Source organism: Salvia miltiorrhiza, chromosome 1 (assembly GCF_028751815.1).
Source record: "Salvia miltiorrhiza cultivar Shanhuang (shh) chromosome 1, IMPLAD_Smil_shh, whole genome shotgun sequence".
NCBI classification, from domain to species: domain Eukaryota; kingdom Viridiplantae; phylum Streptophyta; class Magnoliopsida; order Lamiales; family Lamiaceae; genus Salvia; species Salvia miltiorrhiza.
Window position 1 is genome coordinate 9,591,919 of NC_080387.1, and position 16,988 is coordinate 9,608,906.

Here is a 16,988-nt window from a genome sequence, read left to right on the forward strand (position 1 = left end):
TGGTGGGGCCCAAACTCCACTCACTACAATATCTACTATTATCTACTACTATTCACAATTTTTCTTAAAACTCGCGTCGTTCACAATGTGGAAACAATATCGCGCACGGAGGGGGTATATACTTTTGATATGTTATTAAAATTTATCCAATAATAATTTTCAATCTCTCTCACGTTTGAGTATTGTGCTTCTATAATGTCATTTGGAAATTTTGATTTGTAGTGAACATGATGAGGATGATACGTCTATTGAGAATATTGTGTACCATAGAAAATTGTAAAATTTATGAAGATATTTTGGTATACGTCTACTGAGAATATTGTGTACCATAAAAAATTTCAAAATTTATGAAGATATTTTAGTATGTTGTTTCATATATTATATTTAGTTTATTAAGATATTTCTCTTAATATTTTTAATTAAATTTCGTAATCATATAAAATTTTATAAATTTTGATACCGTTCATCGCACGGCTACAACACTAGTTATTCCATTAAGCCAAGGAACAAAAATAAAACAAGACCTGAGGTTCTAGCTTAAGTTCTCCGTCACGCAGTTTTTAAATTTTTTTTATTTACTTATATAATTTTTTAAAAAATAAAAAATAAAAAAGAGACGTGAATAAGTAGGCTAGGCGCGACCAAAGAAATTAAGGGCAAGATTGTCATTTAAATGGGAGCTATAAATACGGCAGTGTTGTTCCGTTTCCTTTTGGAACAGCCCCCTCTTCTCTCTCCTCTCTTCTCCCTCCTTCAGCCAAAACCCAAAACCTCCATTAACAGAGCAGCTGATTTCAGCTCAAATTGAATCGTTGTTAGAAAAATCTTAGCTTTTCAGCTGATTCAATTCGAGTTGCAGAGAATGGGGAGAGCGAAGGGAGATGCTGCAAGAACCAAGTCTCGCCCCTCCAGCAGCAGGTTCTTTTTTTATGTCCCCCAATATACAATTAATTATTTCTAATTTGTCAAGTATTTGGATGGGAAATCCCCTCCAAAAAGAATAATTAATTGGACGGGAAATTGAAAATGGGAACATTTGCAGCATGGCTGCTTCGCTGTTGCCGTCGGGCGCCACAGCGGTGGGGTTCGGAGGCTATGTCGGGAGTTCGCGGGTGGATTCATCAATTGCATCGACGCCTGATGCCACTCCTGTGTCGGTCAGTTTTAATTCAGTTTTTATTGCTTAAAAAGATGACAACTTTGAGTTTAATTATCAAGTATTTCGTTTGAATTTTGTGGGCGAAACAGGATATTGATGGCGACCTGGCGCTGCACTTGAAGCGGCTTTCGCGCAAAGATCCCACCACTAAGGTATATTTAAATTGTAATGCTGCGTGCAATTTGAGCTTGTCATAAATTTTTTTCGTTCGGATTTTGTGCACCTTGGCCTTCTTGATGCTGTGTCGACTGTTGTTTGTTGTGTCGATGGTGGAAGTTTGGAAGTTTGTTAAGAGGCATCATAGCTGGAGATATGATAAATTACTTCCGTTAAAAAATAGTGACTGCTATATCGGCATTAAGTTTGTGTATGCCATTATGTTCTTTTTTTTTTTGTCTCGTCAAGCTGTTTCTGTGTCTTTGACTAATCTGACTTTTTAGAGTTGTATATGCTTTATATGAAAAAGGGTTACCTTGTTGTGAATTATTGAATATTCTGACCTGAATATTGAATTGTTAATTTTTTTCTGTTGTGTAGAACATTTAATATTGCACTAGATAGTAGATATCTTACTTTTGATTGTTACACAGCTTAAAGCGTTGACCTCACTTTCTCAACTTATGGAAGAGAAATCTACAAAGGAATTAATAATTATCATTCCTCAGTGGGTAAGCTCATGTCCATATATTTACTCATTGTTTTGTAAACTGTATTGTCGAAGTATAGGTCCATCTTCATTCACCAGTTCTTACTGAAGGGATGAGATTGACTCATCACTACATTGCTTCGAATTCTCATACACTTAATTCTCATTTTCTCTTCCAAAGGCATTTGAGTACAAGAAGCTGTTGCTGGATTACAACAGAGAGGTTCGACGAGCGACGCATGATACCATGACTAATCTTGTCACTGTTGTGGGGTTTGTGCTTTGTTCATATGATCTGACTGATCTAATTCAATGATGTCATTGACATAGATGCTTGGAATTTAAAATTTCAACAAAATTAGAACTGCCAGATTTCTTTGTATATATAGATATGCTGTTGTCTAGGACTAGGCAGTTATAATCTAGTCATCTTACAATTCCTATCAACCACATCGTTGATAATAAACCAACTGGATCATGTTTCATGCAACAACATAACCTTTTGAATAATTATTTTGAATTCAATGCTGTGTTTTTCATTATAATTTTAGACGATTCTCAATAAAAGAACAATATTAAGACTTCAGTCTCACCTCACTTTCTCCTAATTCTTACTTCAAGCTGGTAGATTTATTCAGCAGATAAGAAGCATGGTTTGGGTAAAGAATTTGGTTTTCTATTTAACGGGTCCCTTTTAGTTAGTTATTAATTTTAGAGAAAGAATATGATGAAAATATACACTTCCCTTTTTGGCAAAAACTAGGTTTTGATCAGTCCATGGACAATAAGAAAAAGGTTAATTGTGCTATCAATTTTGCATACGGATAATGTGCATGCAAGTTATTTTTTTAATGTTATTTTTGCTGAGTGTACTATTGTCATCTTTTTCTTTTGCCATTTCCAGAAGAGACTTGGCTCCACACCTAAAGCCTTTGATAGGACCATGGTGGTTTTCACAGTTTGATTCAATATATGAAGTTTCCCAAGCTGCAAAACGGTCATTTCAGGTGTCTATATAGTTGGAGCATGTTGTTAACCTATATGCTCTTGTTTTTCGTCTTTCTATAATTGATTTATTCTAGTGGATACCAATTATTTTTTGTACCTTGTGAAAGTCAGGATTCTAATTCCATTCATGCTGCAAAGAAATAAGAACTGCAAGTGAAATTTACTGGTTTTGATTGGAGTAGAGTGCATGTGTATCTACAACTTTTGCATTCAAAACAACTAGCTAGCTTAATGATGGAACCAGCAGCTACTCTAAATCAACTAAAGTTATTATTTTTACAATTATGCATAATGAAAATTGAAGTTGTATTAACTGTAAATGCTCAACTTTTATTGAAAAAATCAGTTTCATCAGTTTCCCTCCCTTTGTCAATGTCTTGGAAAATCCTGGCACACTTGGTCCAATGATATATTGATATTCTGTTTCTCCATTGAATGTAGTTCAGTAGTTCTAAACTTTTATACTGTTTCTCAATTGAATGAAGTTTCTGGTAATTGTCTGCTCTTACAATTAATCTACAGACTGCCTTTCCGTCTCAAGAGAAAAGAGTAGATGCCTTGATGTTCTATTCAACGGAAATATTTACATACATAGAAGAGAATTTGAAGCTCACTCCACAGAGTTTGTCTGATAAAGCTACTGCATCGGATGAACTGGAAGAAATGCACCAGCAGGTAATGATGGGTATGGGTCTCATTTAATTGATTGACAGACTAATCCTCTAAAATCATATGTTGTTATTATACTATATAAACTTGGTTATTTCAACCTGTTGGGCTGGGCATTCTATGACCTTCCAAGCATTGGCCAGAGTAAATTCTTTTGATTTGTTTTCTGAATGTTAAGATTCATACATACTTTTTAAAACTGGGGAACAATTCAGGAAATTTGCTGTGGTGCATTTGATTATGGTATCAATCTGTTTGGTTCCGCTTATGCTGATCTATGCCAATATATGCCTTTTTACAATTCTACTCTATCCACATCAAGGGACTTCTGTATTGCTTCTACAGATATGTGTGAATTTATGCCCTAACATGAAAATAGAAGTAATTGCTTTTGGACCTTGATACGAAAACAGAAAAAGTTTTAGCTTCTGTTTCATTTTATCTGAATGTATAATGATGATTTTTGCCTGTGTTTTAGTGTATGTTAATTAATTCTGGAATATAAGCACTCAAGTAGCAATTTTTGCAGCTCTTCACTTATCATTTTTTACTTTGAACTCTGCTTCCATTGTGAATCCTACTTATCTGAATCTGCACATACTAGAGACAGAATAAGAAAAGATAACTTAATCTTATCCTGAATTGTGATCATCTCTCATGTCCTCCTGCGAATTCAGCCCAGTGATTAACCGGTGCTAAGTAGGTTAGCAAGTGCATATATTTGCATGACCATAGAACCAGTCTACCGCCTAGATAGGGAGAAGATGACCAAATCACCACTGTTTGTTTTTCATACACATGTAACTTTCCTTTCATAATGGTCTTAAAGAAATCTTTTGAGTTCTGAAATAATCTTTTTTTTCTTATATTGTTGATGCTCCCAACACCGACTTTTGATAGTCTTCTATGAAACTTGTTCTTTTCGTATTGTTGCCTCTTGTTATGTTTTGTCTTCCATGTTTTCTTTCCGTCTTATATTTTATTGGATGGCAGGTGCTGTCTTCATCATTACTGGCAGTAACAGCTCTTTATGATATTTTCTTCGCCCGATCTGGTTCAGAATATGTAACAGGTGAATCGAAGTATGGAGTGAAAGCCCGGAGCATTGCTCTGTCTTCTGCAGAAAAGTTGTTCTCAAATCATAACTATTTTCTGGACTTTCTAAAGTCTCAAAGCCCAGTTATTCGATCAGCTGCATATTCTGTGATCAGAAGTTGTTTGAAAAACATTCCCCATGCAATCAATGAAGGAGATATGAAAGTGCTTGCGGGAACCATACTTGGTTCTTTCCAAGAAAAGAACCCAGCTTGCCATTCATCAATGTGGGAAACTTTGTTGCTTTTTACGAAAAGCTTTCCAAACAGTTGGACCTTTGTGAATGTTCAGAAAACTGTAGTAAACCGATTATTAAGTTTTCTTAAAAATGGCTGTTTTGGGTCTCAGCAAGTATCATATCCAGCTCTGGTTCTGTTTTTAGAAACAGTGCCTGCAAATACAATCAATGGGGAGAAATTTCTTATTGAGTTTTTTAAAAGCCTCTGGGAAGGGAGAAACCTGTCTTATTCATCACATGCAGATAGGCTTGCACTTTTTCTTGCAGTGGAAGAATGTTTTGTTTGGAGCTTGAGAAATGCTTCCAGGTATGGACTCAAATGAATATGCAGCAGTTATCTACTCTATGTAACTATCCATGAAATTCGTAGTGGTTATGGCAGTTTCTTTTCCTTTTTATCTTCTGAAGAATTAACACTTAATTGTGCCTACGTGGTATCAGATATGTTGATGGGGAAGATGCTATTTACCATCTACAATGTAAGCTTGTCGATGAGATTCTGTTAGGCCTTTTCTGGCACGAATATCTATCGTCATCCAGCTCAAAAGACCAGGATGTTGTACCCTTTTCATCATACTCTTCGAGTCATTCAAATAGTAACATCCAGCCTATTAATAAGGAGTCAAGTGAAGGAGTGAACGGTAAGTATTCGAGGGATCATGGGGAAAGTCTTGGGAAATGCATCATTAAGATCATTTCCAGGATTCATAGCATAAAACATGATCTGCTCTTGATTTTCTCTTCGAAATTTCAAGCGGATTGTCTGGAAATATTTCAGAAAACAGAGTATGCTTCTCAAAAAGTGCAGAAGATGGTCAAATTTATTTTACTACTTGATGGGGTGCAGAAAGGAGAGACATGGCCTTTGCTTGACTTAGTCGGGCCCACTTTGAGAAAGTCTTTCCCATTAATTGGGACACTTGTAAGTAAAATAAGGCTATTTAATTTACTCTGTGTTTAGTTTATATGTCATGGATTCTTATTTTTCTAAAGTAGTTCTGATAGACTTAGACTCGAACTTAAATTTGATCATTGGAAAGAATAATAATATTGTATGTAGTTTTTTCAATAATCCATCTGATTAGTTCCTCTTGAGTGATGAAATTCGTGTCATGGGTCAAAATGTGCTAAGAGCTAAATGGCCAACAAAGAAAAGCTTCAGATAGAATAATCTTTAAGGGATTTATTGAAAAAAGTCATTTCAAGTGTTGAAAAGGCTTCCTCACTGGGAGCTGCATCACTGGCTCTTGATTGCTAAATAGTAAATAGTAAATAGGTTAGAACTTGAAATAAGATGAGAAATCAAAAACATTGAGACCAGTGCTTTATGCGAGACCTTAATTCATCTTGAAAAGATAGATGCTACTGGAAAGGTCAATATTTCCTCTTGTTTACATGAGCTTGTTTATCTCTGTGCTTGTGGGCTAGTGCTAGGCTACTAATTGTACCACTAGATTCTTAACTATATCTGAAAAGTGATGTTACATTATATTAGTTGGCCTATATTTTTCCACTAAGGACTAGCATTTGTTCATCATTTTAGCAGTTATCTTTGGTTTCTGGCTCATTGGCTTGACAATTGGAGATTTATGCTGTCTTTCATGGAAATGATGTCCTAGTGCATACTGATAGTTTGTTAATGCTTAGTTTCATATATATGTATACATCCAGAAAGAGGGCTCTGTTGTTGTCCTAATATTCTTATTAGTTGTGGTTCTCTTATTTTTCTTTTTTATGGCACTGACATATATTTTAGTCATTCATAACATCATTGTGAAAATTTGCTCTAAATCAGGATTCACCAGACGCGGTTCAGATTATTTTAGTTTCTGTCTCCATATTTGGACCACGCAAGATAACTCAAGAGCTGACATGTAGTGATTTGGGAGAAGAACATTTTCTGAAGTCATTCAATGAAATAATTGTTCCTTGGTGCTTAAAAAGATTTAGTCCCTCTATTGCTGCTAGATTGGATCTCTTGCTTGCCTTACTTGATGATGAGTGCTTCTTGGAGCAGTGGGACACAATTGTTTCATATTTAGTGGACCGAGAAAAGGTTGGTTTTGATCCTGTGACTATGGACAGAAACTGCATATCTGTCTTGGCTATTCTGATGGAGAAGGTAAGGGAGCGAACTAGGAAGACTGTTCAAGAGTCTGCATTGTATCAGGACAACTGGCGTCATGAACTTCTGGACTTGGTTGCTGCTTATGTTGCACAAGCCTGTCCCCCATTTGGAAATTCTGATGCTCAATTTTTGTGGTAGGCAGAAAGAAATCTCTCTAAAATATTTCATTTTTTACATAGATTGCATTAAGCTCACTCAGAAATGGTGTCTGCTCTCTTGCTCCACCCTGCATTTTAAAATGTTAATATTTCTTTTACTTGAGTGGACTGAGATGGCAAGCTCAGTTAGATCAGTAGGAGGATAGCGAATACATTCTTCATTTACTCTTTCTATGTTGCAAAATGGTGCTTCATAATTAGAAATAATGCATTGGCTGAAGGCAGTTTATATGTTTCAAGCAGGTTCATGTATATCAATTTAAATGATTGAACAATTAACTGAGCATATATATTTGGAAAGCTTTAAGAATTTCAAAGCCCCGGGTAAATTTTAGTGTTGGTTGGTGGGTTTAAAATCATTAAGAATTCAAGGCCTTTTGTATATCAGACGTAGCCAGAGATAATTTTGGGATAATTTCTCCCTTTTGTAAGAGGGGAGGTCCAAGGTCTATATTTATCTTTGACTTTGAGAAGTAGAATATTGGTTTCTTAATCTGTATGTTCCTATTTTTCTATACAGTGCTGTCCTTGGTGGAGGATCAAAGGATGATAATGTTTCCTTTGTCTCATGGAACACATCAGTTCTGATATTCAAGGAAGTCCGCAAGAGGCTAACGACTTTTGTGATGGATTCTGCATTTTCTTGGGTTCAAGATCTATGTTCTTTTTTGTTTAATGGGAGATGTCATTTGGACCGCAGTATGGGATCCTCTGATACTGTCTTGGAGAAGGCTCGTTTTGCCTTAGATATTCTCAGTGGTAGTTCTTTTTGTCTGAGTACAATTGAGCCTGAAAGCGAGCTTCTTCAAGACATATTGGCTGCAATTTTCATAATTGACTGGGAATCTAGCTGGGTCACTGTTTCCGAGGACAAGTTTGATGAAGAGCATTTAGGAAAGACTGAGACCAGGTTGTCATTTTATGAGGCCGTCCGTGCCTTCCAGTGCAAAGCATGTGATCAGTTATTCAAAGTTTTTGCTGTAAATAGCCGGAAGGGTTTGGCAACTGCTTTAATACAGTCAATAAAATGCATTATGTTTATGGATAATAAATATTTTTCAGACGATTTTATTTCTTCCTGCTGCCGTTGGGCAGTTGATATTTTTGAATTTTTCTGTCAAGACCAAGTTGAGGAACAACAGTTGTTGGAGCAATTGTTGAGTAAGAACGAGTTGTGGCCATTATGGGCTGTGCCAGATAAGACAGAAACCAGATTGAGAAATGACAATGTACCTATTCATGTGAGTTGTGTCGTGCTCTGTTTTTCCTGTTCTTTTTATCAGAATTGTGCTTACTGGTCTCCCTTCTCTTGTTAAGCCAGTCTAAAGATTTTTGTTTGTTCTTACTCTCTCTTTATTTATACAAGATACAAGTGACCTCGCAAACTATTGGAGCTTCTGATAAATATTCATCTACTGTATAGTGCTCTGACCTGAATGTCCTAGGTTAAATTTGGGTTTATTCTAAAGAAATGTTTTATTCAAAAAAATTTATATTCATGTGCAAGAGGTAGTAGGGACATTCATAGGGCGAATTATCTGGTTGGAAGTTTCAAAGGATATGTCCGGATTACTATAGTAACAAATGTCGTATTTTCCATCAACTGTACTCTAGTTGAACTATAATTTCGTGGTTTTGGTTTTATTATTTCTTTATAGATTTCGGCTTCATAAAATCTTATCTATTTTACTTGCTCCTGATTTTGATTAGATTTTAGATTAGGTTCTGTTAGAAGGTGAAAAAAATTACTAGATGACTGGAATTTTCTGCTTGCTGTAGCAGTCTCAGTGTTAGTAAAAGTTGTCTATTTAGTCGTTTGCTTGAGACATGTATTTAGGAAATATTTCTTACTGCCAATCATATCTTACATGGTCATATCCTAGATGCTTTGCAGTTGTATTTCTGAGGCAATGGAAGCTAACAATAACAATTTGTTTTGTAGGAACCCAAAAATACCAACTTTATTGCTTTGGTTGACAAACTAATATCTAAAATTGGATTTGATAGAATAATAGCTGGTGTTGTATTTGAGGGATCACCTTCTTCGGCTGAGGGTTCTGTGGATACCTTGGCAATCAATCAATCACATTATTCTCGGCCCTGGCTTGCTGCTGAAATTTTGTGCACATGGAAGTGGCTTGGCGGCGGTATTTTCAGTTCCTTTTTACCATCTTTTCTCAGCTACATGAAGAGCAGAGATCATGGGCTTTCAGATTCCATTTTGACAATTTTGCTTGATGGTGCTCTTGTCCATGGAGCTGGAAGTGGGTTAAATCTCTTATGGCATGCCTCGGTTAATGAGTTAGAGGCTGTTGAGGAACCCTTTTTGAGAGCGCTAGCGTCTTTACTCTCCATATTTTTCCAAGAAGATGTGTGGGGAAATAAAAAGGCTGCATCACTATTCAAATTACTGCTAGAGAAACTCTACATTGGTGATACTGTAAATTCAAATTGTTTGAAGATTTTACCATCTGTTGTGAACATACTTATTGGCCCTTTGGTCACTGGATATGGAGATTCTATGAACAATCAGCGTGATTTGTATAGACTGAGTGAATTCCATAACGCGACAGTTGACTGGCTCAAGAAAGCCGTATCATTCCCTCCACTGAATACATGGCATACTGGAGAAGGTACTCCAGACTTTCTTCATACACCATATACATCGTGAATAATTATCAGTTTTGGAGTAAAAGGAATCCGATCTTTAACAAATGTAGTTCGCCTATTTTGTTTTAAGGCTTTGACTTTTCCCTTGGTTCTACTTATGTATGGTAGTACCTAGTTATTTACAAGGGTAGAATAGTTATATTTGTCGCATCAATGATTTTCCATAATAACTAATTGCACCAATTGCCATAAATTTCTGCAGATATGGAGGACTGGCTTCATTTGGTTATTTCTTGTTTCCCTGTAAAAGTAACAGAGTTGATAGGTGGGGCAAAACCAGGGAGGTATGCCTCCACTATGGAGAGAACCATTCTGTATGAGCTGTTTCTGAAGCAGAGGCACGGTGCCTCAGCTGTTATAAATAAACTACCTTTGGTTCAGAAGCTGGTGTCGGAGTTAGTTGTTATTTCAGTTGCTTATTGCTGGGAAGATTTTGATGAAGATGACTGGAAGTTTGCTCTGCACCAGCTAAGATTTTGGATTGAAGCAGCAGTAGTCATGATAGAAGAAATTGTTGAAAATATCAATGACTCTTTAATGGATGGACCTAGTGATTCCAATGCTTCATTGGATAAGATTAAAAAAAATGTAGTGATTAGTGATCCTTTTGCCATAGAACTTGCGAGAAATGCACTTGTCGGGTTTTCTCTGCTTTGTTCCCTAATTGGATCACAGGACAAGTTACAGGATGGAACTGTAAATCCTTTGGGGGATGACAAGTGGGAATTCATCACGGATCGTATTTTTGAAGGTGTTCTGCGTTTGTTTTTCTGCACTGCTGTTGCGGAGGCAATGGCGAATTCACGTTGTCCTGAGGCTTCCTCTATTGTTGCATCATCTAGGCTTGATCATTGTAGGTTCTGGGAGTTGGTTGCTTCATGTTCTGTTCAGTCTAGTCCACATGCAAGAGACAAAGCTGTTAAATCATTAGAGATTTGGGGGATAAGTGAAGGAGCCATAAGCTCTTTGTATGCCTTAGTATTTTCATGCAAACCTTTCCCACCTCTGCAGTATGCTGCTTTTATTCTTCTGTCGACTGAGCCTGTGGTTCAATCTGCTTTTACGTGCCACATGGATGATGGTACCACCAACAATGAGGATTCTCTGGATACACCATCAGCAGAAAATGCTCATTTAAGGGAAGAAATTTCACGCAAACTAGAAAAATTACCTCATGAGGTTCTTGAAATGGATTTAGTGGCACATGAACGGGTGAGTAAAATCTTATTCAGGCAAAAACATTTGATGGCATGCTTTCTTACTTTTGTACTATCCTATACTCTTATTCATAATGATTATTGGTTTTCTGTTAAATTGTCAGGTAAATGTATTAGTTGCTTGGTCTTTACTGCTATCACATATAGTATCCTTGCCTTCGTCATCACCTGAAAGGGAGAGAATGATCCAATATGTGCAAAATTCTACGAATCCAGGAATACTGGACTGTCTTTTCCAGCACATTCCCTTGGATCCCTACATGGGCACCAGTTCAAAGAGGAAAGATATAGAACTTCCTGCAGAAGTCTCTGAAGCAGCTAATGCTGCAAGACGTGCTGTCACAACAAGTTCGATTTTGTTTTCTGTAGAGTTGCTTTGGCCCATTGAACCTGCAAAAATGGCTTCACTGGCCGGTGCAATATTTGGCTTGATGCTTCATAATCTTCCAGCATATGTCCGAGGGTGGTTTAGTGATATAAGGGACCGTTCAGCGTTATCTGCCATTGAATCTTTCACAAAAGCATGGTGTAGCCCGACATTGATATCAAATGAATTATCTCAGGTTTGTGTTGCTTGGTCTAGATTTTCATGATATGTGGCTATTATAAAGGCCAAGAAAAAGTGGGTTTTATTGGCTTTCTATCTTTGACTCTAGCGGTACTGTTCCTGAAATTGCAATAGTGGTCTTGTGTTTTTGTATATTATGGGAGCATTTTTGTTTGACTGGAGCGTCTTGTTTATTTTTTCAGATTAAGAAAGCTAGTTTTGCTGATGACAATTTCTCCATTATCGTGAGCAAGTCAGCTAATGAGGTTGTGGCAACCTATACGAAGGACGAGACAGGGATGGATCTAGTGATTCACCTTCCTCCATCATATCCCCTGAAACCCGTTGATGTAGATTGTACCAGGAGCCTTGGCATTAGTGAGGTCAAGCGAAGAAAATGGTTAATGTCACTGATGGCATTTGTCCGTAATCAGGTATTTCCGCCAGACTTAGTTACTTGTACCATCTTGGGACCAATCTTCCTCTTAATTTGTAATTGAACCCACATCATATCCACTTACTACGTACATCATTTGGTGGAACTCGATGCTTATTGTTGAATTCCCGTCAGCTTCTAGGTGCATGAATTACTGTTCATTATCTGTCCCTAAGATACTTTATCCTAGTGAAAAATCTAGATATTTACTGCTTATTTACCTATTGTAAGCCATACTGATATGAAGCTTCGACTTTTGAAACACTAAACATGAACATTAAATGGTGATAATGTGTTGGAATCTACAGAATGGGGCCTTAGCTGAAGCAATAAGGATATGGAAAAGCAATTTTGACAAGGAATTCGAAGGAGTTGAGGAGTGCCCCATTTGTTACAGTGTCATCCATACTGTCAGCCACAGTTTGCCACGTCTTGCATGCAAGACATGCAAGCATAAATTTCATTCAGCTTGTCTCTACAAGTGGTTCTCGACTTCTCACAAGTCAACTTGTCCATTGTGCCAGTCTCCCTTCTGATGCTGTGAATTAAGATGTAGATTTCGTTCTCAGCTTCGAGCAGAACTCAATTCTTGCTGCAACTCACAAGTATAGAACCAGGACAATAAGTACTTGTAAAACTGGACTTGGGGTGATCGATGGAACATGTTCGTGTTTGTGATCCTTGGGCTCCATTGAGCAAACTTGTCAACCTATTCATGAAGGCTTTCCTGTCTCTTTCATTGCATGGTAAATCATTTGACCCCTTTTGTTGTGCCTAGAAAAATTTAAGATGTTTCAGTCGTTTTCATATTATTGTACTCTCTTTGATTTATTTCTGGGAATCCGAATGCACTCAGTTCCGTCTCCAATCGTGATCTTTTTCCCACACAAGTTTGCAATTGGTGGGAGCAGTATGAGTGATTTCTTTTCCCCAGGTAAATATGACTTTCTGTCTTAATTGGTTTTGTATTCTTCATATTAATATAGGAGTAGGACGAGAGAAATACATGATGTGAATTTCCCAAGATTTAATCTCAAGGGGAATACTGGATTAATTGGTGTTAACTAATGTGAATTTTCCAAGATTCAGCATCCTTGCTCCTTTATTGTATTAATGTGATATGAATCATGTGATGCTACTTGTGAAATAGTTAAATTATTTCTAATGTTGGGCATTTATTTGTTATGCAACTTAGGTGAGTGGAGGAAGGGCACGCGCAGGCTGAAAGAGGATAAAACGCATGTTTGCGTGGTTGGATTAAGTGTTGTTTGTTTAAATGCAGAGTTTTGAAAAAATATATATGGAATGCACCTTGCATTTACATGCTTTGCAACTTGTAAATCGTAACGCACAGCTCAAAATTGAGGATCAAAAGAGTTACAGATAATCTGTAAATCTGGTGTAGCCATACCGTATACGACCGCAGAAGGTGTTTAGAGAATTAATTATGTTTGGTTTTTACTCTCTCAATTGTTTGAGGTCTTAGAGCACTCTCAGCAGATCATCTAAATGCATCACTAATTCTAAATTATTCGATTAAGTTACACAGATTCATGAAAGCAAGACAAACCTTGTAAATTAAATCAAATTACATATAAATCTATGCATCAACTAATTAAAATAAATCACATCAAGTATTTATTAGCAAACTCCTTTATGAAATTATAACAAATTATTTTTTCCCAAAGTTGGTAAATTAACGATTAAGTAATTAAAATTAAGCACAAAAAGAAGCATTTAACACCAATATTATCTAACATATTCGTGAAGCACAAAGAAGCATTATTAAAATCTTCAGCAAGATTATCAAATAAATCACTAAAAACAATTGTAAACTACAATCGACCAAAATAATTGAAATATAAAACTACAACCAACCAAATTATAGGTATGGAATAGAACATTATTTCTATTCTTGTTAAGAAAGGGAGCAACCATATTTTTCATACCTCAAATTGTTCAAAAGGCAAAAATGGGGCAAGCAAAATAAACCAACTGCTGTCAGATTGTAATTCAATGGCCATGACAAATCTAAATTAGCAGAGCCTGTAGTGATATATGCTAAAGTCAAATCCTGCAGCTTATTTTATCTCAACATAAATAGAAAACGATCAACTTAATTTCAATAGGAAATTAATGTGCACACTGAATGTGAAAATCAGGCTAGCCACCTTCTCTAATAAATGCTACACAATCAAATGTAGGAAAAACAGATTATAAAGCTGCAACCTTGTCAGCATCCTTATATTGAGTTGATCTTTACAAATGTAGATTATATGTATTCATCACAAAAAAGTAAAATAATGAAGAAAAGTCGAGGCTAAAAAGACTTTTGCAGATCAAAAGTCCAAGATAAATGAATGGTTATCCAGGGCATGAACCAAATGAAACTATTGACAGAAGAAAATAAGAATCAATTAAGAGATAGTACAGAAGCTGAAGCACAGTTGGTATGACAGAGTGCAGATACAAATTTAGGCCTATCAGTCTGCCACAGAATACTCCGTACAACTTACCCGGCAAATACTCAAAAGAAGCAGCAAGTTCTAGTAACTCATGAGTCATCATCTGCATTAATTTAATCCATCAAAAAACAAATCATATTGGTGATTTCTGCCATTTAGAATATGAGCACACACGAATTAGATTATGGATAAAATAAAAAGGCTTCCTTTTTACTCTAAACCTGTTGTAAATATATATAAAATATATATTTCCCTATTAAATGACTTAACTCTAAACCCTAACCCTAGCTTCGTATCTCCTATAAATAGAGGCATTTAGTCCTCATAATGATACGCTCATACAGATTTATTCTCTCTACGCTCTCTACGCTATTCTCTTCTCTTCTACTTTTCTCTCTACTTTCAACAAAACCCAAAAAGGAAGAATTTTCAGAAAGGATAATTGGGGCCTCAATCAAGTTATCAATCAACGTGATTCATCATTTCTTTTTTACTTGCACCTAACTATTGGTATGAGTAACTTAATTCTAGTATTGCTATTAATATAAATCAGGACTTAGTCAAAATAGGAACATAAGTAAGAAATCCATATATCCAGTATATAGCTGCCTAACAGAGCAAACGATTATACTTATAATGATGTTGGTCAAAAAATTTACATTGCTTGCTGCATATGCACAACCAATCTCTTAAGCTCCTACCACACAAAATATACATAAATCTCAATTTAGCAAATGCATGTACAATATTACAGTACTTGGGCTCCACATAAAATGAGCCACTATACCAGCCTGCTCCCAAGACCAGGCTGCCTTTATGAAAATACTCTTACTCATATGTTTAGCTCTTCCTTCCCATATATACGCTGAAGCTCGCGGGTCTCCAAATGATTCTATAACAATGAAAACATAAAGCAATGAGCAACATATAACTTTCAGGAGAGAAGTAGCACGTGAGAGTTTCAATACCTTTCCAAGTGTAGAAGGCCTTTTGATTTATAGGAGAGCTGGATTGCATACTCTCTGAGGTTCTTCTCAACTCCTAAACTATCTGATGGATCTTGCCATTCACAAAGTATATCTGGTTCTTAGGGTGCTTCGTCTTGCGACCAACATGCTGCTCAAACTTAGAAGCTGAAGATATAAAAAAGAAACAAGGAAAAGCAACAAGTTGTCAAGAGAGGCAAACCGTAGATGCAAAAAGATGAAAGATGCAGAAATGGAAGCAAACTTATGCTGAAGAAATTTACCGAATTTCCATACAGCCTGAATTACATATCTAGACATAACCAACTCAAGAAAACAAAATGCCCAGCAAGTAAAATATCGTAATAATTTAGCATGTTAAGCCTACCTTCAACTGAACTAATAAAACAGAAATGTTTCAAGTTGTAATATATTATAACTCAATCACCATTATAAGTTTCCCACTTGTTGATGATGCAATGCCAGAAAGATTACCATAAGCAAGGCTCACCAATACGGTAGAATCATCAAGCTTAGTAAAAAATAAAGAATCATACACCACATTTATATACAAAAGGATGCCCACAAGTAAAATCATCTCAGTAAAAGTCTCAGTACACCGAAAAGCTTATTGCTATACTGGGCCCAACTCCCTGCAGACAAAAAGATCTTAAATTAAATCAAAATTATCTCTACAAAGTTTGAAGGCTATATAATGAGGAAAAATAAAGGATACCAATAATGTTGCTCAAAGCCCTTAGTACAGGTCAAAAGAATAATAAAATAAAGGTTTCAGCCATAATACCAGTTGGGCCACCTCTACGCCTCCCTCTCCTCCCACCACCTCTGCCTCAGCCAATAGGTGGTTCCTCTGCACAATAACAACTGGGAAAGATAAGCTTTGTAGTCAAACACAAAAGTTAACATACAACACAAACCAACAAAATGTGACACCACCTCCATCATAATTGAGCTATATTGATAAACTAACAGTTGCATAATATGAAGAAAAAAAATATTAGATAAAAAAGGCATATATAGGAATTAAGAGCAAATAACATTTAAAAAAGACAAAAATTAAAACTTTTACCTTGGAATAGATATTTGGAGATCTCTCCAGTACTTTGATATCATCCACAGATTCTGCAAAAACTGAACGAAAATATATGACAAAAAGTAATAAAAACTAATTAAATGAAAATGAGTGAAGCAAATTGGTACCTCCAATTTAAGAAGATCAAATAACATTTCAAGAAACATTGTAAGAAATCTTTATGAGAAATATTTTAAGCAAATTGGTACCTCCAATTGGTACCACCAATAACTCCATCATTCTAGGAGATTCATACCCTAGAATGACATATGTGGAGATGGTTGGAAATTCCCAAAACTGAAAATTCAGAACAAAAAGGTATGATATCATTCAACAACAGGAATAAATTTCACTGGAATGAAACTTATTGCTGGGAATTCGGTAAGCATCAAAATATCATTTTTCTGAAAAGAAATCAATGAACTCCAAACAAAGTGAACATTTTCATAACACATCATCAAAAGACATATAATTAGTCATTTTCTGACAATTCT

General features: G+C 36.0%; 1 protein-coding gene and 1 long non-coding RNA gene across 3 annotated transcripts; one reads left to right on the forward strand and one right to left on the reverse strand.

Annotated features, from left to right (window-relative positions):
- Positions 1–707: 707 nt before the first annotated feature.
- LOC131006531 (E3 ubiquitin-protein ligase listerin) lies at positions 708–13,441 on the forward strand. 2 transcript variants are annotated; one of them, XM_057933683.1, is made up of 18 exons: positions 708–918; positions 1,043–1,157; positions 1,249–1,311; positions 1,750–1,827; positions 1,987–2,078; positions 2,710–2,812; positions 3,336–3,488; positions 4,476–5,122; positions 5,257–5,737; positions 6,611–7,077; positions 7,622–8,342; positions 9,044–9,734; positions 9,974–10,983; positions 11,093–11,551; positions 11,739–11,969; positions 12,280–12,717; positions 12,828–12,905; positions 13,167–13,441. In XM_057933683.1, the coding sequence occupies exons 1-16, from the start codon at positions 863–865 to the stop codon at positions 12,505–12,507; spliced, it is 5,595 nt and encodes a 1,864-aa protein (XP_057789666.1). In that variant the 5' UTR covers positions 708–862; the 3' UTR covers positions 12,508–12,717; positions 12,828–12,905; positions 13,167–13,441. The 2 variants fall into 2 exon arrangements, with proteins under 2 accessions (XP_057789666.1, XP_057789667.1); XM_057933684.1 differs by lacking the exon at positions 12,828–12,905.
- Positions 13,442–15,076: 1,635 nt separating this feature from the next.
- LOC131006548 (uncharacterized) lies at positions 15,077–16,704 on the reverse strand. Its single transcript, XR_009095579.1, has 4 exons — positions 16,623–16,704; positions 16,492–16,553; positions 15,405–16,272; positions 15,077–15,328 (listed from the first exon to the last, which is right to left on the reverse strand). It is a non-coding gene; the product is annotated as an uncharacterized LOC131006548 (long non-coding RNA).
- Positions 16,705–16,988: the final 284 nt, after the last annotated feature.